Source organism: Perca fluviatilis, chromosome 19 (assembly GCF_010015445.1).
Source record: "Perca fluviatilis chromosome 19, GENO_Pfluv_1.0, whole genome shotgun sequence".
Lineage (NCBI taxonomy): Eukaryota > Metazoa > Chordata > Actinopteri > Perciformes > Percidae > Perca > Perca fluviatilis.
This window is the reverse complement of record NC_053130.1, coordinates 30,145,290-30,169,384: the sequence shown is the minus strand read 5'-3', so window position 1 is coordinate 30,169,384 and position 24,095 is coordinate 30,145,290. Positions and strand designations below refer to the sequence as shown.

General features: G+C 39.9%; 1 protein-coding gene and 1 long non-coding RNA gene across 9 annotated transcripts in view; both read right to left on the bottom strand.

The window, feature by feature from the left end:
* LOC120547658 overlaps positions 1-15,874 on the bottom strand; it is a 48,310-nt gene extending 32,436 nt beyond the window's left edge. For 6 of the 7 annotated variants that reach the window (XR_005637093.1, XR_005637094.1, XM_039783187.1 and 3 more), the window contains exons 1-17: positions 15,506-15,874; positions 13,641-13,741; positions 13,265-13,546; positions 13,078-13,171; positions 12,902-12,969; positions 12,652-12,771; positions 12,400-12,501; positions 12,204-12,263; positions 11,956-12,084; positions 11,779-11,841; positions 11,537-11,653; positions 11,340-11,417; positions 11,185-11,247; positions 10,837-10,911; positions 10,637-10,714; positions 10,472-10,534; positions 10,135-10,220 (exon numbers count right to left, since the gene is read on the bottom strand). Coding sequence is in view for 5 of the 7 variants with exons in the window: in XM_039783187.1 (XP_039639121.1) it covers positions 10,135-10,220; positions 10,472-10,534; positions 10,637-10,714; positions 10,837-10,911; positions 11,185-11,247; positions 11,340-11,417; positions 11,537-11,653; positions 11,779-11,841; positions 11,956-12,084; positions 12,204-12,263; positions 12,400-12,501; positions 12,652-12,771; positions 12,902-12,969; positions 13,078-13,171; positions 13,265-13,546; positions 13,641-13,741; positions 15,506-15,620 (1,694 nt within the window). In the remaining 2 variants the exon portion in view is untranslated. The remainder of the gene's footprint in view (positions 1-10,134; positions 10,221-10,471; positions 10,535-10,636; positions 10,715-10,836; positions 10,912-11,184; positions 11,248-11,339; positions 11,418-11,536; positions 11,654-11,778; positions 11,842-11,955; positions 12,085-12,203; positions 12,264-12,399; positions 12,502-12,651; positions 12,772-12,901; positions 12,970-13,077; positions 13,172-13,264; positions 13,547-13,640; positions 13,742-15,505) is intronic. The other variant, XM_039783188.1, reaches the window with a different exon arrangement.
* A 2,794-nt stretch (positions 15,875-18,668) lies between these two features.
* LOC120547657 lies at positions 18,669-22,562 on the bottom strand. 2 transcript variants are annotated; one of them, XR_005637092.1, is made up of 6 exons: positions 22,456-22,562; positions 22,047-22,121; positions 21,675-21,752; positions 21,358-21,435; positions 21,186-21,269; positions 18,669-19,204 (listed from the first exon to the last, which is right to left on the bottom strand). It is a non-coding gene; the product is annotated as an uncharacterized LOC120547657 (long non-coding RNA). The 2 variants fall into 2 exon arrangements; XR_005637091.1 differs by having other exon boundaries at positions 22,047-22,105.
* Between the last annotated feature and the right edge of the window lie 1,533 nt (positions 22,563-24,095).

The window sequence follows — 24,095 nt, the reverse complement described above, 5'->3', positions numbered from 1 at the left end:
CTAGCAGCTGGATTAAATACGGTTAAAATGTTTACAGCTAAACGGTGTTAAGTGTGTCTGTATTTTACTGGAGAGGACTCCAACACCGGACTGTAGCTGCTGTTGTCTGAAAAACACAGTCATGATGTTATGTTGCTCGCCAGCCTCATGGTGCATTCACTGTAATTGTAAAATACCCATTTCCCATCCAGTGGTTGTTTTCACCGTTTTGTGCTCCTTTTGTTTTTTAGATCAACTTTTTATTGTTTTATATTTTTGAACAGACAAATACAATTGAACAAGGTGCTCCTTTTTTAAATATATATATATATCTTTCGGTTCAGGCACCGTTTTAAAAGTATTGTATCATGTTGATAAGAGCAAATGAGAAAAAATAATGGGACAAAAAGAAATCAAGGGACATTTAAAATAGATAAAATGTGCAAATAATTGTGATTAATGACATTAAGGTAATTAAGGTAACGATGACATTAATGCGATTAATCGTTTGACAGCACTAATATATATATATATATACACACACACACACACACACACACACACAGTATATATAGATCAAGATTGTGCCGCAGAAGGGTGTGTTGGTGCGCATTGTTTTGTGTTTTAACTCTGTTTCTTGCGATGGTACCTGTATCTCATTCACCAAAGAAGAGCTTGTGAACATCAGGGGAACAACACCAGCGGACTTATTTCCTACTTTTCTTCTCCCTTCACTGGAAATTTTGGACATTCTGGTCAAAGGTGCGATCACCTTTGCTTACGCAGTGAGGCGCCGGAGGAGAGGGAAATGGGCCAACTGCTGTTGGCGAGAAACAGGGAATTTTCTTCATCTGCTGTTTTGTGCTTCACGGAGACGTAGCTTTGTGGATTAATACCGGACTCTGCGCTGCAGCTGGCAGGCCTCCAGCTCTTCAGAGCGGACAGAGACACGGATTTCTCCAGCAAAACTAAAGGTGGAGGACCGGTTGTAATCCTGCCTAAATTCGATTAATACACGTTTTTTATCACAGTTAACTCGTGCAAGCCTGTGTGAAAACTTACTAATTTTGGGGAAACCGTCCATAAAGCAAGTCCAACCCACAGAGGACACGTCTGAAGATAACCAAGATGTTGAAACACAAGCTAGCCAACACGAACAGCATGCTACTAGCAACGCGCCGCTAACCTTGTCAGAAACTTCTCAACTCAATGGAAGACCGCATTATAGCCAGACTATCTGTCCAACTCTCTGCTGACCGAGCAATTATTGACCGGCACGACCAGACCATCCAACACATGGAAACGTTACTTAACGATCTGGAGACCAGGCTGCTAACCCTCGAGTCAACCTGCATGGCCCTGTCCAGAGAAAACAAGACCCTCAAACTTAAGACGGATGATCTTGAAAATAGATCGAGGCGCAACAATATTCGTTTAACCGGCTTACCTGAAAAAGTTGAGGGCTCGCACCCAACCGCTTTCATGGAGGTATTTCTGGAAGAAACCTGTGGCGCAGAGGCTTTTCCTTAAGACCGGACTCTGCGCTGCAGCTGGCAGGCCAGGTTGTAATCCTGCCTAAATTCGATTAATACACATTTTTTATCACAGTTAACTCGTGCAAGCCTGTGTGAAAACTTACTAATTATGGGGAAACCGTAAAAAAAAAAAAAAAAAAAAGCCCATAAACAAAAAAAAAAAAAAACCGTTAACCTTGTCAGAAACTTCTCAATTCAATGGAAGACCGCATTATAGCCAAACTATCCGTCGACAGAGTAGCCGACTTCCGCAAGAAACAGGATGGCCCTCCGCGCCCGTTCACTGCACGGATCCACCGTTATCAGGACAAGGAGCGCATCCTGAAGCTGGCTAGAGAGGCTGGGTCCTTCTCTTTCCATGTATCCGAGATACACTTCTACCCCGACTACAGCGCGGAGGTCTCCAAGAAAAGAGCAGCGTACTACACGTTGAAATCACAGCTGAGGAACGCCGGATTCAGATATCGGATGTTTTTTCCTGCCAAAAGTATCAGCCTATCTTCATGTAGTGAACCACAGTGAGGTGTTGTGAACGCAACACCAGTAGTCCAGTAAAACTCCTTCCTTAGCTCCTCCCTCTGCCCAGGTGCAGTATAAAAGCCCTCAGCTGGCTCAGTTTAGTCTTTTGCTGGTCCCTGGTGGTGGTTGCCTGCTGAAGGTGGAGAGATTTTTAATTTGATCTCGCTTTGTTTTCTCTTTGGACTTTGAATTTCTCTTTGGACTTTCAATTTGAATTATGAATAAATATTTCCTCCATAGGGGAGAGGGGGGGTGGTGTAAGTACTCGGGCCTGGTGCCCGATTTCTGGCGTATGACTATTTTAGAAAAATAAATAAATTAAAAAGTCCACATAGGATTTGTTTTAATGCGCTGGATTTAACCATACTGTCTATGGATTTAACCAATCATCGAACTTCCACCAACCAATGAAACGAGTTCTAGCCAATCAGATGCAAAATAGGGCGGATCTTTGCCGAAATGTCAGAGTGCGGTGCCGGTGTGGTCTCCGTGGTAACGTGGCTAAAAAAAATGTAGGCAAAGTTTATCAAACTTGTAGATACAGGCAGTTTTAGTTGAGAAAGTAGTTAAAACAAATGGTGCTGGGCATGAATGGAGGACAAGAAGAAAAGGGTGGAGACGGGAAGTCGTTTAGCACTTGGAGGGAGCCGGGTGCTTGCTTCTGCAGCGCATGTTTTGGACAGCAGCAGCGGTAAGACAGTGCTTGCTAGTCATTAGATAGATGCTAGTCAATACATCCATGGCTAGTCACAAAGCTTTGGTCCGTGCACTCTGTCATACGAGTACGTTACCGGCAACGACCGCTACTGTTAAGACTGCGACTGCGCCTGCGTGATACAAACAATACGTGTGTGCACGTGCATAGCGGAACATGATTTGTAAAAGCTATCTGAAGCCCAAACTGCCTTGACAAAGCTGTCTGTTTGGAATCAGCATGGCAGGTATTTAAACATAACGGCATCGTCCCAGATTTAAGACGTCTAGCTAGCTATATGAAAAGATAAACAATGCAACGTTTTTAATAAATGTAAATAAAGCCGCTAATATCAACATGGAGAAAATCTTGAATGTACTAATTCGCTTTTTTTGATGATGACCTGGCCAAAGTAGTAAATTTTAGTTTTCACAATGATTCATTGTAGGATTATGATATTATTGCAATATGTAAATCCACATTGAGTCTTTATTTAACATATGGTTGGAAGAAGTAAAAATTGATCCAAAACCTTTTAGTCTTTAAAAATTATGACTTTTATTGTGTAATGTCAGAAGGACTTAAACTGTTTTGCCAGTCAAATTAACTTTAATGAGTGCATATTGAAATATTATACTGTTGGTTGGCAAAAATGCATCTCAAAATGCATCAGATTGATGCTTTAAAATATGGAATATTTAAAATTTTGAGGGAGCATGCCCCCGGACCCCCCTAGAGGGGTAATATCCTTCTCACCTTTTTCACCCCTGACCCGTTTTCATGCCTGATTTTGAGTTAAATCCCCCCTTTTACTTTCACGATTGGTTGCCAATGAAAAGGAAATGACCATATTTGGATCTGACAGCATTGTAGAGGAGAGAGAGAGCTTTCCAAAGGTATATGTGATGACAGGGTGCAGACAGCAATCGCAGAGCAGCGCGATATGGAGCTAGAACAGTCTCAATAAAGATAAATGCACACACTACATTCACATATTCACACACAGGATTCATACATGCACACACATGATTCACAAATGCATACAAAATTCATAAATGCACACAAAATTCATAAATGCACACACAATTCAGAAATGCAAACAAAATTTACAAATGCACACAAGATTCAGAAATGCACAGGACAAGATTCAGAAATGTATTTCTGATGCACACATAATATATCTTGATTTACAAACTGCTTGCGGTCTGTGAACTTCACTGCATTTGTGTGTGGATTTTGAGACTGCCCTGACGTGGCTCAACACACAAAAGGCAATGATCTGCAACCAATCAGATATCTCCCTTGTTTTGGCCAATCACAAGAACGCACCCCACGTGACATACGTCACGATTTGGGAGGTGCCTGAGCCCATAGACATACCTATGCCTTTTACAATGTCAATGGTCTATGCCTGAGCCCATCTGGAAGAGCAAGATGGCGGAGTGAGCAGGCGTAAAAGTTTCAGGTTCCGACAGAAAGTGATTTTGACATCTAGAACAGTTAATTTTTAACAGTCACCCCTCAAACCAATGTAAGGTAGACAACACTCTTAAAAGACTATTGTGAAACACTTTTTTGAAAAGTCCCACAAAATAATACACTCGGAAAAAATCACACTCAGGGCCAAGCTAGCCTCAATGAACATGACTACAGTCTGGACGGGATATGTGAGGCATGTTTTGATGAATATGTTGAAGAAGAGATGCAGATGGCAAAAACTCTGAGTGACCACACTCCGTTACAGAGTCCAAATCCAAAGAAACTAAAGAGAAGAGATAAATCTAGAGAAGTAAGCATGGAAAGCATATACGATGCTATTCACTCTCTGTCACAAAGATTTGAAGAAAGACTGGATGCGTTCGAAAAAAAGTTTGAAAACTTCGAACAGCGCATTCAGAATAACGAAATAGAGGTGACAGAAAATAAAAATGAAATAATTCAATCGAAATCGAGCGATACGGAAGACGATGGAATCTCAAATTGATCGGGCTAACGGAGAAGGAAAACGAGGATACAAGAGATATGGTGATCAGTATTCTCACAAAAGTGATTCCGATGTCAGTGGAAAAATTACGAGACAAGGTTGGTACTGTCCATCGTCTGGGAAAGAAAGATGATCCCGCCTTCAACATGAGACCACGACCGATCATCATACAGTTTGGCATGTGGACGACGAGGGACGAGATCTGGAGGAGGTCGAGGGAGGCCAGAGTCTGCAAGGAGATGCATTTTCACTTCAGATAGGACTGGTCAAAAGAAGATCGTGAAGCCCGGGCAAAGCTGTATCCAACAGTATAGGAGGCCAGACGTAACGGGAAGAAAGCTTACTTGAAGGAAGGGTATGCTATTGTAGACGGAAAAAGAGTGGAGGCCCCTTTCACAGGTTAAGTATAGTGTCATCACCTTGATTCACAATGTTTGATTAAGGGCACTGTTACTGTTAATGTCAAAGCTGAAATCTATGACAGATTGTTCATTCCTGCCTTAAATCCTATTTTTTAAGCGCATTTAAGAGTGTGTATTTTGTAGGGCTGCAACAACGAATCGATAAAATCGATAAAATTCGATTACTAAAAAAGTTGGCAATGAATTTCATTATCGATTCGTTGTGCCGCGCAACATTACGCCACTCAGTCGCGGAGATAATTTTTTTTTGAGTTGAGCGCAGAGAGGAGCAGCGCAGAGAGGAGCAGCGCAGCGCGGAGCAGCGCGGAGCGAAAGAAAAGAAAAAAAGAGCAGAGCGGGGGTAGAGGAAATACGAGAGAGACCGGAGAGACCCGTAACGTTGTTCTGAAACACACGGCGGAGGCAGAGAAATCAGTACGACCTAAGTCATCCAAGGTGTGGGAGCATTTCACACTAAATAAATCAAAAACGTGTTAATTGCAAGATAAGAAAAACTGACCGCGGCACGGGGCGCCCGCAGTTCGATGAGTCAGCACCTAAAACGTAAACATGTTAGAGTCCTTGAGGAGGAGGAAGAGTTCAACAGCAGGGTGAAGTCACTACACTATCGTACTTCTGTTCCGTTCTGAAGTGAGGAACGTAACGTCCCTCCAGTAGCTCTTCTAGTGCTGCCGTTTACTCGTTATCCAGCTGACTAGCATGACAAGCTAGCGTTAGCTCATTAATAACAGTAGTAAAGCAGGGGTGGTATAGATTGCAAGACTAAAGTCGCGGTTTTATTCACTCGCCTTTTTTGGCCCATTCATTTTCAATCTGTCATGTATATATTATGTGCTTTGTCCCATATCAGTTATTGTTGACAAATATATTAGTGTGTGGTGTATAAATGAACGTAACTTGCATTTACTACAAGGATGGTAATAATTTAATGTGTGTGTGTGTGTGTGTGTCTCTGCGTGTCTGTCTGTCTCTGTGTCTTGTTTGTATCTGCTATTTGGGTTACTTACCTTTACACAACTATTAACTAAAACAACAAGTATGTATGTATTGAGTTGATGTAAATTAATTAATTATTGTTTTTTTTATCCGACTCATCGATTAATCGAAAAAATAATCTACAGATTAATCGATTATTAAAATAATCATTAGTTGCAGCCCTAATATATTTGTCAATGTAATCAACAACCTCTTGATCTGGGTTTGTTCCTATCTTTGGGGAATTCTCCACCCAGAAAAGACTACTGAAATTCTACTCTGTAGAAATAATCAATTATTTTGCCAATTGGTTGAGCGGGAGACATGATGACTTCTTTTAAAAAAGCACGAAACCTATAATCAAACATCCTTGCTGCTGTCACGGGATTATTTTTTAACAGATTACATTTTTGCGACCAGTCCATGTCATTTAAATTGCCTTTTACATTTTGCACTTGCATAAATGTTTCCATCAACTCTGTCCATCGTAAATCAGCAGACGAGAAAGAACAAAACCAAGTTGGAATACCAAGCTGCCTGACCATAGCAAACAAGTCTTTTTGTACACCCTGCCAAAAGACAGGCGTACCTCTGATAGGCTTTAAAAACTTGTACCCCATGTCATAACTTAAGAGATTTTCAACAAAATCTGTATCGCCAAGCATAGATGATGTAATTTGTGTTTTTTCCCCAGCATGGTAGCCTTTCCTCAATGCTATCGATACATTTGAAACAATTTGATACGTGTCACAAAAAGATTGTCCATAGAAGATGAATTCAAAATTTTTGCTAAATCTACCATCAGCATGAAGAATTCGATTATTGAAATATTTGGCGGGTGTCAACTTATGCTGTCTGACATCATGGAATGTTCCAGTTCCCTTTGGAAATAGAATTGGAAAACACCTGGCCTCATTACTTATGTCTGTTAGTAATCTTACCGGATTGTTTCCCTCTGCTGGAGCTACTGATAAAATACTGTCAAAGTTTTGATCCATTATTTCCTGTGCTATATCCACTGGTTGCAAACATGTATCCAAGTACATCCCATGCTGCTGTCGGTCATTTAAATGTTCTTCAATATCATCTACAACTGCATCACATTTATCTTTCTCATCATTTGTTTCTTTTTCCAGGGGATTTTTCCAATTCTCATTAAACTTCACATCTGTATAAAATTTGTTGTGTTTTTTTAAGTATTTTAAAGAGTCATGAATTTTATTTGTGTTGACAAAGAGATCCTGATTTTCTGATCTAGGAAGAAAATTACTAATAACATCACTGTTAGATGGAACACAAGTTACTGGCCCATGACAGCCATTCTGAACTCCCTTTGGTAAAGCTAATACTTTCATGAACGGTATAGTCTGTGCAACTAAATGCCCTTCTAATGAATTCATATTGGCAAGAACTTCTGGAATAGGATCCACTTGTAAATTATTTATTACACTGGCTTCAGGTACTTTACCTTTATGTATTTTAGTATGACATGTATAACAAATCCACAATTTAGCCAAATGTGAGAAAGTGCAATTTGTGTCACATGAATTTGTACATTTATGAAGATATGTGGAAGTTATGCATTCACGTGCCACTGATGCTACTAAAGAACCCTTCTTTACATATAAATCTTTTTTACATTGTTTTACCTGATGTAGAAATAATAAGCTATGACATACGCAGCAAACAAATTTTGTGCCGTGTCTTACCTTTTCTTTAAACTGCTCAATTACAAAATTAATGTCATGGTTTTGAAGTAATTGCTGAACTTTTTTAGCTTTATTGCGCTGTATGATTTTTTGTTTAAAGTCAGGTTTAGTTGCATAGTTAGTTTTGCCTCTCTGTATGAGACCTTGTTTGAATCCAGGTTTAGTTTGATAGTTAGTTTTGTTTCTCTGCAAGAGACCTTGTTTGAACCCAGGTTTAGTTTGATAGTTAGTTTTGTTTCTCTGCAAGAGACCTTGTTTGAACCCAGGTTTAGTTTGATAGTTAGTTTTGTTTCTCTGCAAGAGACCTTGTTTGAACCCAGGTTTAGTTTGATAGTTAGTTTTGTTTCTCTGTAGGGTCTTTCGTTTGACTTCAGGTTTACTTGCATAGTTAGTTTTGCCTCTTTGTATGAGACCTTGTTTGAACCCAGGTTTAGTTTCATAATTTGTTTTGTTTCTCTGTAGGATCCTTCGTTTGACTTCAGGCTTAGTTGAATAGTTAATTTTCTTTCTCTGTAAAACCTTTTGTTTAACTTCAGGTTTAGCATAGTTAGTTTGGTTTCTCTTTCTGAGTTTTTCTTTGACCTCAGGTTTAGTTGCATAGGTATTAACACTTGCTTGTTGTTTACTTTCTTTGTACTCTATGTCACTAGCATATCTGTGTTCTTTTTATTTTTTTTGAGTTGGCTATATTCACTGTCTTCAGTATATCTCTGTCTCTTTTTCTTATTTTGGCTTTCATTACTAATTTTACGTACTGAAAATAAATCACTCTTTTCCTTTGAGTGATCATTTTCACAGAGTCTATTTACACTATAACACATACTAGAAACATTATCCTTCACACATGTAACTGGCTCATAATGACATTCATTGCAGTGTTTAAAATAAATCCCTTTGTTTTCAGTTTTCTCACTCCTAGACTTAAACCTTAACCACTTATATTGACTATACGTATAGATATCTACCTCGAAAAAATCAGCTGCCGCGTGAATTTCGACTTCGGTAGCCCAAGTTCCAACAGAATGTATTTTTGATTTTGTAATATACTGCTCTACAGATGTATATTGCTGCCTGAGAAGGTCACGGTACATCAGGATTTTGTTTAATATTATTTATTACAGCCCGACGAATATTTTTATGATATGTCGGTACCCCAGTAAAAACATGAGACAGAGCACTAAAAAAACAGTTACCATCTGAGTTAATGTCAGTGGTTGTGCAAGGTACAGGCTGCTCCAATTCCTTGCTATCTAAAACAACATCCTCAGGAGATAAACTGGGCACAATATCGAGTTTGAAGCAGATCCTCCTCTTATCAGCTAATGTCAAAGATTTAAATGTGACTGGTGTGGCACTTGTTTCAGACACTAAACAAACACCTGACTCATCATTACTGGTTGTTGCTATGGTCTCCAACTCAAGATTAATAGGATTTTCATCAAACACCTGGTCCCAAAACATGGATTCAGAATCATTAGCAACATGTTCAACTACATCAGCCAATGTTTCTGATTCAACATTAAGAACACTATCCTCTACTGACACCTGGTCACAAACCATAGATCCCGAATCACTAGCAACATGTTCGACACCTACAACAGCCAATGTTTCTGACTCAAGATCAACGACACTCTCATCCACTGACACCTGGTCAAGTAAAAAAGCTTTAACACCAGTGACTTCAAAGGTTTGGTTAGGCACATCATCGTCACCATGTAGTGAATAAACAAGGTTAGTGACATGTTCGTATGCCATCCCCAAAGTGTCGTAGCATGCTACAATGCTGGTACCATGAAGCTCCAAACCACCATCTTCGCCTCTTGCATGCGGATCAAACACAGCAAACCTTGACCCCAGCCTTGACCACATGCGTTTCTTCTTATATTCAGCAAACATGCATCTGCATCTAACAGTGCCCTCTGGATAGCTATGTCCAGAGGCATGGCTATATCTTGAACATCTGGAGCATAGTTATCCAAGCCAATAATTCCACTGCATGGGTTCAAATAGTTTAAACTGACAGTTGTATTGTTCCACTTAAGCTTCGTGGGTAATTCGTCGACAAAAATGTACCCACTGCGATGGGCATCACTGATCATATTTTGTCGACTCATGCAAGTGTACAACTCACCACGGACCAAGATTTCATCAATGTCCTTTGTCGTCCAGGACAAGACTCTCTCTTTCTCTCTTTGAAAGATGTGTGACGATTGCTATGACAGTTTGTTACACACTGCTTATTCCCATTTCTATGAAAACGTTTGTCACCCTGATGAAATGACCCCCTAGTAAGACAATTGACACGGTCAAGACTCACATGGTCCAGGTGGTCAGGTGGAGTAGCAACAGGAAGAGCAGACACAGCAGGGGTGATACCACTGTCATCTCAGGTACTTCACAGGACTGTCAAACAAACAAGGAATTAAATAAAAAGTAGCAACTCTATAACATGCAAGTAATCACTACAATACATATAGGAAACCTATGCAAATGTGTATATTTTCCCCTGTAATACAAACCAAAACTTACTAATAACTAATTTAAAATACAGAAGGCAATACTAAAATTATAAGTAAACCTTTCACCCAAGTTAAACATTGGCAACACCATTTAACTCAATGAAAGAAAATAAATAAATCCAAAAATAAACAAACCTGCTGCATTCCATCTTCCTTCTGTGACATCAGATGCCTTTTCTGCAGTTTTACAGTAGGAGCCTAACACAATGAAAACAAGTTGGTTAAGTACAAATATAGTAATTCATATTTAAAAAATTAGTTATGAATCAACATTTTCAACCAGTTAAAATTAATACAAACCTTTTCGGTGGGCTGTGGTCCCCGGCATTCGTTAACACCAGCAACGAAAGGGCTGGACGATGTCACTGTGGCAGTCTCCTCAAAATAAGAACAAACAGTGTTAACACCATTATAAACGTATGTATTCACCTAATATAATTACAGCTACTAACTATTTCATCGACCAACAACATTACTGTCCAAATAGTATAGTTACCCACCTTCTTAAGGTGAAGTGGACACTTTGCTGCAACATGAGCATAACACGACTTGGGAGATACCGATGCCGCCTCCTCCTAAAATAAGAAAAAATTCTCTCTCTCTCTCTCTCTCTCTGAATCTGCAGTGTTATGTCAGGTAAATACAGTAGTACTAGCCTACACCTTAAATCAGTATGCTATACAGTGGAGTTGCATATGAAGTGGTTTGGAGTCTTTCTGTAAGTCATTTTGGGCTACAATTACATTTTTGAAGAGTTCTACATGGACCAATAGCACAGGCCAAGCAATCACTTGTTCAAAACCAGCACATTTTCAACAGGCACTGCACTAGTAACTCAAAAAACAAACCTGTTGTACATCATCTTCCTTCTTGGATATGCAATGGGTCCACTGCAGCTTTGCAACTGGATCCTAAAACAAACAATAAACAAGTTGCTTAAGTACATTTACATACCAATTGAGTTATGGGTTTTCACACACTTATTATTAACAATGTTACAAACCTTCACGGTGTCCAGTAGTGTAGGCCATTCACTAACATCAGGAAGGGAAGGGCTGGACAATGTCACTGATGTCTTCTCCTTAAAATAAAAACAAAGACTGTTACACGACCATAAACACATTTATTCACTTAATACAATAAAAGCTACTAACTGCTTTATGTATCAAAATCTTTTACAACCAAGTTACAATGTGTTACCTTCCCAGGGTGCTCCAGTTGCTGATCTGATGAAGGCATCCTGCCCTCCTTCAGAGTCACTGTGGCGAGACTGGCAGACAATGGACCAGGAAGTGCCGTTGATGTAGTAGCCTTGTCCTATAAACAATAATCAATAGTTAAACCACTAGACACATAACTATATACAATCAAAAGAGGTTGCATGTGTCTAACCGACTAAAGTTACTATACAAAAACATTTCAAAAGGAGTAAAAAGGCACACCTGCTGCAAAACCGCTGTCTTCTTGGTAGCAAACTGATGGTGGTGACGTTCTTTTGGTGCTTCCTAAGAGATAGAAAAAAAACACAATATAAACAATGTTGCTTTTTAGTAATGTACAATGTGTTTGACAATGTAACTTCAACATTAACCAAAAAGAAAAACAAATATGGAAGTAACCTTTAGGCCCTTTGGACCAGTTGCGGACACAGGGGCTGGGATGTGAATGGTGCCATCACCCAAAGTTTGAAGAAGCTCCTTACTAAACCACACCGGATTTAGCACGATGGAGCATTCCACCATGTCCTCCTGACAAGGACCAAAAAAAAGTCAAAGTTTGGGTTACACATTTTGTTACCTAAGATCAAATTTGAGAAATATATTATATATATTAAATAATTTATATATAAAACAAACAAAAAACTAACCTCCGTCTGAACCAGTTTCTTTGTGGGTGAAACACCAGAGTTGTCAGCTGGTTGGAACCTCTACAAAGACAAATATAATTAAAAACCTGTGGTAAATTTCTCATAAATACAGAAAAATATGTTTAACAACAGTGAAAAACATATGAAATACAGAAGGAAAAACACACAAAAAAAATGAGTAAAAACACTTAATTACCTTCCTGCCTTGTCCAACAACTGTCCAGCCATCTTCACACACACCAATCCTGGGGGAGGAAGGAGGAACCCTGCGACGAACCATTGGCACCGACACAAAAGCCTGAATATAGGACATCATAAAGAGACAATGCACCAGCTGGTCGTGACCTCTGCAAACAAATATATTTAGTAACAATACTGAAAAATATATTTAACAACAAACACTGGGAAATTTATGAAAATACTACAAAAAAAATTAGCACTGTATTACCTTCCTAGCTGGTCCTTTCCACGCAACAGTTGCTCGCTTTGGCTCCAAAACCTGGACATAGGAGGCCATGTACAGAAGCTCCATCAGGATAGACATTCCATGATTGTCGCTGAGATGAATCTAAATAAATGAAGAATCACTTTAGACAACAGTTTCCACAATAAACTTGCATCTGTCCAATTTAACTTGTTAAATCCAATACAGGGAACTGAACATCACACTTATACATATACCATAAAAAAAAACTTACGCCATCTTTGCTCCACAGCTGACTGTTCTTTAAAGGGAACTTATCCTCAACAGAGTAGCAGGTAACACCTTAGCAATGAAGAATATAACAATAATTAGGCATTTATTTAAAATGTCTGCTTAAATGTATATCATCCTGTATACCTGTACACAAATGTACTATTTGACTTCACATACCCAACGGAGCTGCAACACGATGGTACTCCTCAAGATAACGCTGTTGTACATCCAGGGCAACGTTCAAACGTGGCGGGAAGTCGACAACCAAGACCTTAACAGATACAATAGAGTTAAGACTTATACAACAAATACAAGAATGGTATTATAGAAATTATAAAAATAATACAACATAAAAAGAGCTTACCTTAGCACAAATGATGTGGGCGCTGACCAGTAGTTTGCGGAAATCCGCCGCCGCTTCACTGAAGGTTTGGTTTGCAGTGAGGTTGTTACTGGGTGCCAAGAGACAGATAGCATCTGGGGTCCGGGGAAGAACTGCGTTGACCAACTCTGCCCTCAGGTCTGCAGCACAGCCCCCAGGCACAGACAGGAAGCCAAACGACAGCGGAATGTCCTTTGACTTTGGCATCGGAACGATCCCGTCAACTATGGCCCGCAGATGAGAATCGACGACAACCAGAATGAACTGTAACAAGAGAAAGATTTGGTTAAACACAAACTCCTATACTCCTAAATAATACCTCATCACATATAGAACGTTTTAATGAACTTTAAAATACCTTCTTGTCTGGGACCTCTGGAGGAATGATGAGCTTGTGTTGTTTTCCAATAACCTCTGACTTACATATGTTGATTTTGTGACGAACCCCTGTTCCACAGCCTATTAACGAAAAGCAATAATAAGCAAATTAACATTTAATTCAGCTTTATAAAGCAGCAATTGAAAAAGAAAATTAAATAACCATTGTATACCCTGGCAAAACACATGAATATGAATACTTACAGTGCCTTGCGAAAGTATTCGGCCCCCTTGAACTTTTCGACCTTTTGCCACATTTCAGGCCTCAAACATAAAGATATAAAACTGTAATTTTTTGTGAAGAATCAACAACAAGTGGGACACAATCATGAAGTGGAACGATATTTATTGGATATTTCAAACCTTTTAAACAAATAAAAAACTGAAATATTGGGCGTGCAAAATTATTCAGCCCCCTTAAGTTAATACTTTGTAGGCGCCACCTTTTGCCGCGCGATTACAGCTGAAGTCGCTTGGGGTATGTCTCTATCAGTTTTGCACATCGGAGACTGACATTTTTGCCCATTCCTCCTTGCAAAAACCTCGAGCTCAGTGAGGTTGGATGGAGAGCGCGTTTGAACAGCAGTTTTCAGTTCTTTCCACAGATTCTCGATTGGATTCAGGTCTGGACTTTGACTTGGCCATTCTAACACCTGGATATGTTTATTTGTGAACCATTCCATTGTAGATTTTGCTTTATGTTTTGGATCACTGTCTTGTTGGAAGACAAATCTCCGTCCCAGTCTCAGGTCTTTTGCAGACTCCATCAGGTTTTCTTCCAGAATGGTCCTGTATTTGGCTCCATCCATCTTCCCATCAATTTTAACCATCTTCCCTGTCCCTGCTGAAGAAAAGCAGGCCCAAACCATGATGCTGTCACCACCATGTTTGACAGTGGGGATGGTGTGTTCAGGGTGATGAGCTGTGTTGCTTTTACGCCAAACATAACGTTTTGCATTGTTGCCAAAATGTTCGATTTTGGTTTCATCTGACCACAGCACCTTCTTCCACATGTTTGGTGTGTCTCCCAGGTGGCTTTTGGCAAACTTTAAACGACACTTTTTATGGATATCTTTAAGAAATGGCTTTCTTCTTGCCACTCTTCCATAAAGGCCAGATTTGTGCAGTATACGACTGATTGTTGTCCTATGGACAGAGTCTCCCACCTCAGCTGTAGATCTCTGCAGTTCATCCAGAGTGATCATGGGCCTCTTGGCTGCATCTCTGATCAGTCTTCTCATTGTATGAGCTGAAAGTTTAGAGGGACGGCCGGGTCTTCATAGATTTGTAGTGGTCTGATACTCCTTCCATTTCAATATTATCGCTTGCACAGTGCTCTTTGGGATGTTTAAAGCTTGGGAAATCTTTTTGTATCCAAATCCGGCTTTAAACTTCTCCACAACAGTATCTCGGACCTGCCTGGTGTGTTCCTTGTTCTTCATGATGCTCTCTGCGCTTTACACGGACCTCTGAGACTATCACAGAGCAGGTGCATTTATACGGAGACTTGATTACACACAGCTGGATTCTATTTATCATCATTAGTCATTTAGGTCAACATTGGATCATTCAGAGATCCTCACTGAACTTCTGGAGAGAGTTTGCTGCACTGAAAGTAAAGGGGCTGAATAATTTTGCACGCCCACTTTTTCAGTTTTTTATTTGTTAAAAAAGTTTGAAATAGCCTATGAATTTCGTTCCACTTCATAATTGGGACCCACTTCTTGTTGATTCTTCACAAAAAATTACAGTTTTATATCTTTATGTTTGAGGCCTGAAATGTGGCAAAAGGTCGAAACGTTCAAGGGGGCCGAATACTTTCGCAAGGCACTGTACATGGCTCACATGCACCACCACGTGGCACCAGAATCACTTCAGGAGTGGGAAGCTGAGGAGTGTTGCGCTGTGCGTACTTCAGCTTGGTAGCCAAAGAGCGACGATACCCCTTTCCTTTCGGCATCTACAGAAAAGCAAATACATGAAAATATTAGATTTATCACAATAACAAAATAACCTCAATAACCAAGAGAACACACAACCGTATTCAAACATAAAGAGACCAAGCAAACATGCAAAGACACACAAATGCAGCCCCACACAGAGCCCCCCCCCCACACACACACCAACAGAGCCACACACAGCCCGACACAGAAATGCAAATACATGAAAACATTAGATGTATATCACAATAACCAAATAACCTCAATAACCAAGAGAACACACAACCATAATCAAACATAAAGAGACCAAGCAAACATGCAAACACACACAAACGCAGCCCCACACACATGTATACAACATGCTCGACCTCAGAAGGGGTTAAAAGGCCCAAAGTGATATATGTTGACTATAGCGGCCGATCTTCACCACATTTGGTAGAGTGCCTCAGAACGGCATGCCGAACGAGGATAACAAGTTCCGTGTTGATTGCTTTTACTGTGGCAGAAATATTAGGAGCTTTCAATCTTTACTCACCTCCCTGGACTATTTTTAACTGGCTCGATAGACGGCAACCGGAAAAACTACAGCTAACTTGACTTGAGTTGCTCAAAACCTTGTAGTAAACTCGTAGGTACACAAACAAAGTTATCAACGCTTTCGTTAAGGTGTAGAGCCCCTGGTCATACTTGAGCAAAGTCTCATGTTGTGTCGAGCCTTCATAGACTTTTAAAAATAGCTACCTTGAAACTAGCATAAAAGCGCCCCTATAACTCCCATTCAAAAGGCCATTTGACCGAAAAACGAAAATACGGTAAATCTTAAAAGTGGCGCTTCTGTCCTAAATATGTTTTCTTAAACGATTAGTTTGACTCCTGTATATTCAAAAACAAAGACTATGTTGCATTTTGTCGAGATACGCTTTAACAGTTGTAAATCTTAACACATAGCTCTCCATGTGTGTTCGTAAATCAGACAATACCTGAAATAATGCTAAACATGCTATCTCGCTAACGCCAGCATGATAACAAAGGAACCTCACGTTGTCTAGCTAGTAACGTTCAAATCTATTAACACAACCAACGCACTTACAAAAAAAAGTAACCTTACCTTAGTAAGACAAGTAGTTAAACTTGTAGAAAAGCTCTGTAGTTCTCTGAAAAAAGAATCCTTTCTCCAAAATCCACTGTAATCGACAAACACTTTAGAGTAAAAAAAAACAACGTCCATACACCAAGGTGTTTCTAACGATAGGCAACGCCCAAACGCAAACCTCCCGTTATAACAACATCACAGCTGTGACGTAATTCCATTTCCGGGCCACGGAACCAGATTGATTTTTATAGTAAATATTTTAATCATCAACCATAAATTCTAAACCATCCAAAGAAGAATAAGCACAGATTGCATCGTTACGAAATTAGAGTTGCTACTCTTCAATTCTGTAAAAACTCAACCTAGCTTAAAAAAAACCCTCCCCCGGCATAATGGGGACATACTACAATACCCACAATTCTGAGCGTTAAATCAACGCCACCACCACACGCCGTATTTTGACAAGACAATATAGGCAGATCGTTTTTAGATTTATTTTTATTTATTAGATTAGGACAATGCACATTAATCAACATTTCGGTAAATGCGCCAGTGTTAGACAGTCGGCTAATTTTCACCTGTAGTCCTAGTTGCATGCATGTCTTTATGGTGGGAAGAAACCGGAGCAAGAACCTTCTTGCTGTGAGGCAGAAGTGCTAACCACTGAGCCACTGTTAAAACATTAATGATCCACATAATACTCCCTGAATTATTTTACGATATTAGAAGTGAAACGTAAATCGTCCTTGAGTTCAGTATCAAGATATTTTGACTATATGGATGATAGCTAGCTAATCTTTAGCTAGAGTATTTGAAAGGCTGCAAAAACCTTGAGGAATATAAATGGACGCACTTGGCTAATTTTGAGATGGATATTCAGGTAAGAAATGCTTTGTCCCAGATAGCAATGAGTCGGCGGACCACCGGCGGTGCTCCAGAGGCAGTAGAAGCGTCAGAATGGCGTAATCGCAAACACGTTTGCCGGCGGTGCGCCGGCGGCAGCCGCTTTTTAAAAGCGGCTGCCGCCTTCCTACCGCCTTCGTTCCGAGGCCGGCCCGCGGGACAACCGCCCGTTCACCGTTATACCAAAGGTGGCCATTCTATGGTCCGCTCGTGGAGGCAAACGCTATTTTCGCCGATCTGCCGCCGGTTATTGTGTGTATATATATATATTCATTTATTTATATTTAATATTTATAGCATGCAGTTTATCAAGAATAATGATTGATCAAACCAGACAAATTTCCATTTGGCGTTTTAATTCCACATTTCAAAGTACAGTAACTGTCATTGAAACAAGACGTGTCAGATCACTTAAATACACACACATATATATTACATATTCACACATACATACATACTGAGGTAAAAACAGTAGTAGAACAGACATACATAACTGCAATGCTGACTTGTGACACAAGGATTTACAAGTTCTATTTAACAACAGAATAAAAGTTAAGCACTGTGACAAAACAAAAAAAGCAAATGTTAACAACAGAGTAAGTAGAATATTTGGTGAAATAGGATTTCCAAGCTATTTTTAATAGAATAACAGTTAAGCACACTGATGGAATGAAAGTAGAATTTTGGTACTAGTTAATGTGCAATATCAAGTAACAGGTATGAAATAGGATTTACAAACTATAATACCATTGTTAACCATAATGAGCAGATATCAAGTATTAGAGGTATAATCTAGGATTTACAAGCTATATTTATAAATAGAATAGTTAAGCACTGTAACAATGAAATAAGCAGCAAATTGTATAGGAAGTAATTGAGATCTTTGGTATCAAAGAATGTGCAGGATACCAGGTAATATACATTTTGACATTAAATTTACACATGACAACAAGTGGGAACAAACACAATTAACAGCAGGAAATCTGGCTGTAGAGAACACAGCCAATCAGAACGTGTGGAGTGGTTGGGGTCTGCGTGGGGTAGTGGGCTAAGAATTGCGGGACAATCTAAGTAATGATAATCAGTCTTTCAAGCCTGACTACGGGATCTCCAGAATGAGGCAGCGCAAAATGGGCATATCTTCAGTGATCCCTCGTGCGCCTGTATAAAGGACAAACAATCTCATCATCCCATATCCATCCAAGGCGCTGCCCTCAAGGCAGGGTCATGGGGAATAAAAAAAAAAAAAAGAAGAAGAAAAAATAATTTCCACAGAGAATAGTGTGGATTGGGTGAGTGTAGTCTGGCACTTCTGGCTTCTTGATGTTACTGACTGCAGGATAAAGAAAGTGTTCCAGTTGTCAGTGATGCGGGGGTGTCAGTAGTCAGCCTAGGTTTAAGGGGTCGGCTGTGGGGCGCCTTTTTCCGCCTTCACGGTCAGATGCTTTCAGGTAACGCGTAACGTTAACCTGGACCGCCTCATCAGTGGCTCTCCAACAGACACATTGGCACTGAAATGTTGCTGCATAGTTTCCATTTTGTTGTCCATGCTACGCACAACATCGCCAAACTCTCCAAGACGTCGCAGCATTAGGGTCTGATCTGCACCTACAGGGCAGGGCTCAACATAAAAAAAAATCCCCACTGGCCCCCGGGGCCAGTAGATCTGAGTTTTGCTGGCCCCTTCTACATTTTTACTGGCCCTGAAATAAATATCATAGGTGTGATTGGCAAAGGACAAAAAAACGCAGGAAAATATACATCGCACCTACTATGAAGCTTCAGAAAATGGTTATAACCCAGCTAGCCACTGCCACTGTATGTTGTGCCATAAACGTTTTTCACGGCAGACATTGACATGTCATAGTAGGAAAAGCACAGGTGTATTCAAAACCATTAATGATGGGTGCATTCCACTTAGGAGAGACCCTGGTATTAAACCATTACTGATGGCTGCATTCCACTTAGGAGAGGTCCTGGTATTAAACCATTACTGATGGCTGCATTCCACTTAGGAGAGGTCCTGGTATTGTGCATGCTGACTCACTGAAATATCTTCCTGGGACACTTGATGGAACTGAGCCATCGTTAAGGTTATCAGTTTCAGCTGTGCTTTTCCTACTATGACAAGTCAACATGTCTGCTGTAAAAATGGTCCATTAGCAGTAAAGCTAGACCAGGGGTCATCAACTACATTTTTCCAAGGGCCAGAATTTTTTTAAGCAGACACTCCAGGTGCCAGACTTTCAAATAAAGAAAATAAAATTATACCTAATACGCATCTCCTTGTTTGATATTTTCACTTTCTTACTAAATTAATGCTATATTTTTTTCACATACATGTATTAGTGTAAGCAACCCCCTAAAAACATGGAAAATCCATAATGATAACTAGATAGGCTACTTAACTAGAAAATGATCTCAGATTAGGGGGCAGTTCACTGAGGAGTGATGGTTAAAGTCTTGATTACTGAAACGTAATCAGTGTCCTGATTGGTGGAGAATGCTTACAGAAAGAAAGGCCTGTTGTCAGGGAAACATGTCACTGTCACAGAGCCTGAAGTGAAAAGTTGTGGAAAACAGCAGCTGTAATGATGAATGGACTGATAAGCAGGCTAGCATTCATCCTGTAGGCCTCATTTGAAATAAGACAATGTTGTTGCTAAATGACACAACCAGCAACATCATCAAGAATGAAGAACGCGTCATTCACGTTCATATTAAGTAGCCACGTGTATTTATTTTGGTCTTAAAATACATCCATAGGTTTACCGCTCCAGCAGAGAGGATGGCTCGTTTAGACAGCAGCTATGTTTACAAGAGTTTGTCCAAAGTTCAAGATTGGTTGCAAATTAAGACAAACAGTTAGACTACAAACTGACATCTTTCATTTTAGCTTGTTTGTAAAGTCGCTATTTGCAGAGTAGAGCTGTGTTTGCACAGCACGGTGGACGAGAGTGGACAGCACAGACAGAGCAGACTGAAATATCGCTTTCTACATGATTATGCCTGTAAAACAGGTAGGTGGGTTATTGATAAGTATTGACTCTTTAATCATGGAGGTTTTATTGTATTGTACTTACAGTAACGAGTGTAACGTTAGTTCATCTGCGCCATCGGCGGTAAATAATCCTCGGTAACGTTTCCATTCAGTTACATGTGCTGCGTGAACGCACACACCTCGGCCCTGCTGTGTGTGCGCGCGCAGCGCGGACATCGCTGTTCAGAATCCAATCTATCTTCCAAAATGCAACGCTTGTATCCAAATGAATTGCTTATAAATTACCTGAGGTTAAAATGTGAAATGTTAACATTCACACGCTTCGTGCCACTCTGTATGACGTTGGTACTGGCCCGTGCGGGCCAGTGACTGGCCAATCAACCAGCCCGACATACGTTTTTACTGGCCCCGGGCCATCGGGCCATTGCTTGTGTCGAGCCCTGTACAGGGGTTCCCAGAATAAAAGAATAAAGTAGTCAGTCCTGGTCCCACAACTACTAAACTATGACATTTATATCTAGGTCTACTACATGTTCAGGTGGCCCCAGTGGGAATTAAACCAACAACCACAGGTGTTTGCAAGTTTACCTGATTGCCAAGTGCAAGCAAACGTCTTCAACATTGTCCCAACTTGCTTCACCTGCTCTTGAAGTGAGCCGCTGTCATCCGAAGCTACAAAATGAAAAGGCATATGGTAATTTTGAACCTAAATTACACACAAAAAAAGTAAAATTTAAGAAGAAAGAGTGCATATTCTCACCTGCTCGTGCATTGCTTTCCCTCAGGGTGTGGTTCTCCTCCCTCAGAGCTTGGTTTTCATTCTGGAGTCTCTGGAAATCTACATAAAATAAATAAATAAATACCATATTTCCTGGAAGAAAAGTTTAGCAGTAGAGATAACACACATCAGGTACTGATAAGAGAAATAAGGGTTAAAAGCAAAATTAAAGAAAATGATACATGTACACATACACTATGTCTCGTATGACCGCTTCATCTCATTAGACACCATTGCTTATTATAGTGCATTCACATCTTTGTGTGTAAAAAAAAAAAAAGAAAGAAAATTAAACTCACAGCCAATTTCTGATCCATCATTCAGGGAATGTCTGAACCAATGATAGCGCCAGGGCCTCTTTTATGTTTGTGGATGGCCTGTAAATGTAAAAAAAAAAACACTTTCAGTAAATAAACAAACAAGTGACATTACAGATTTAAATTTCCATATATTTAAATATTTCCAAAAGTAAGATAATCTGAAAATATCAGAGACATTGAATTTCAAGGCACAAGTATCATTAACTATAAGGGTTATATGGATATGCATACCCCACTGTCGAAGAAGTTGTGACTTTCACAAAATCTTCCACCGACACATTCAAGCCCCATTAAAGAAACATGTCTAGGTATAGAGAGATTATGTCAGGGCAGTAAGAGTAAAATGCTCACCTCTAAAATTCTCTGTCAGCTCAGACAGCCGCCAGTCAGTTAGCTTATCAGCGACAAAGCTGTCCATTCAAAATACTGGAGAAAACATAGCAATATAGCTAGAGGTTAGCAACAATTCGAAGACTTGACCCACTTCTTAACTAACTCTCACTACTTCAACCAGTAGAGCACTGTTTAATATGATAAGCACGGCACAGCTGGTAAACATTAGCTAGTCAATTATTGTGTTGCGTCGCGATAGCAGTGGCTACATGCCAACCACAGAATTAGCTACCACGGCTAACGCTAGTCTCAACGTAGCAACTAGCTAAGCCATGGTCATTTATTTCAGCAAATGGTGCTAAACTAGCAACGGGGACATGGACACAGAAAAGTTTACGTTACATCAACAGTGAAAATAATCGCTTACCTTGAATACACGACGAAGTTTCACCGAAGAAGCACAGGCCAAAACGGATAGAGCGCGAAGCGACGGTTATTTCCAACGACTGTTGTGAGAAAATTCAAAATGCCCTCTCTACCCCCGTTCTTCTTCTACGGGGGTAGAGAGGGCAGGAGGTGTTTCTTCTTCCTCTTCTTCTGAATTTCTGGAAGACTGATGTGTATGTTATAGGAGCAAGGGTTTAATATATGAACTTATTTCTTCTACTTCTTAGTTAATATATCCATGTTTAGAGGGTGTGTCAATTTATTTCTCCTACAAATGGTGATACTGTTTTATCATAATGTACACAACACACAAGTGTGATTGTTCATATTATAAATGTTGACATGACAATATAATAATTAAAAATACATTGAGAGAGAGAGAGAGTGAGAAAGCCAACCCTATAACCCAGAAATGGTTACTCTCTGAAAAAATAACCCACGATTTTAACCCAACATAAATAACCCAGAAACTGGGTTGAAGAAATAAACCAGGAGTTTATATAAATAATTCGATATATTTTACATATATTACTGTATAATCGATTCAGAGTTTCAAAGTAATTTAAATGTCATTTCCTAAATCATACCTTATCATGGAATCAAAAGTCAAGAATCTGTTATAAACCCTAATGGCTTTGGAGCAAAAAAACTATTTGATGTAATTCACATATAGGCTATTATGATTTTATAATCGCTTCAAATGTGAAAATTAGTTAAAACGCTGTCAGTTCCACTCTAACTCCCAACATGCCAAACCAACATGGCTGGTCGATTCTGAGAGTAGCCTTGTATTTCAAAGCGGCTTGCCACCAGCCGGCCGCGGTCCATTAGACAGAGGCAACCGCCAGAGAAAGTGAAGCAGTCGGCCCGCCAGCTGTTCGCCGGCGGCATCTCGCAAGAAATGGGAGTGACGTATTTGGCGGCAAACGTTTCATCCCCGCCAGCGGGACGCACCTATAGCCGACAGTTTAGGGCCGGCGGCAAAAAGAAGCCCTGCGGATATTTTTTGCTATCTGGGGTCATCACTGTAATGATACGTTAAAGTGTAACGTTAATACAATCAGTGTTATAACTTAAATAGTTAGCTAGCTAACTAGCTAGCGTAGTTTAGCTAGTATATAACGTTAGCCACACTAGCTTCTACCGTTGGCTAGCTAACACTATCATTGCACTCATCAAGAAACCGATAAAACCAACAATCTCCGTTATATAAGACTAAACAACAGACGCATCACCAGCCAATATTGTTTCTGCCCCAAATTTGTAAATAATCACTACTTTTAGCATGTATAGAGCATCATATTTCCACCAGATTCCATGTAAATAATCAGGACTTTTAGCGTGTATAGAGGCCAGCATATTTCCACCAGACTCCATGTAAATAATCAGGACTTTTAGCGTGTATAGAGCCAGCATATTGTCACCAGACTCCATGTAAATAATCAGGACTTTTAGTGTGTATAGAGCCAGCATATTGTCACCAGACTCCATGTAAATAATCAATACTTTTACAAGTATAGAGCCATCATATCTCCACCAGACTCCATGTAAATAATCAGGACTTTTAGCGTGTATAGAGCCAGAATATTCCCACCAGACTCCATGTAAATAATCAGGACT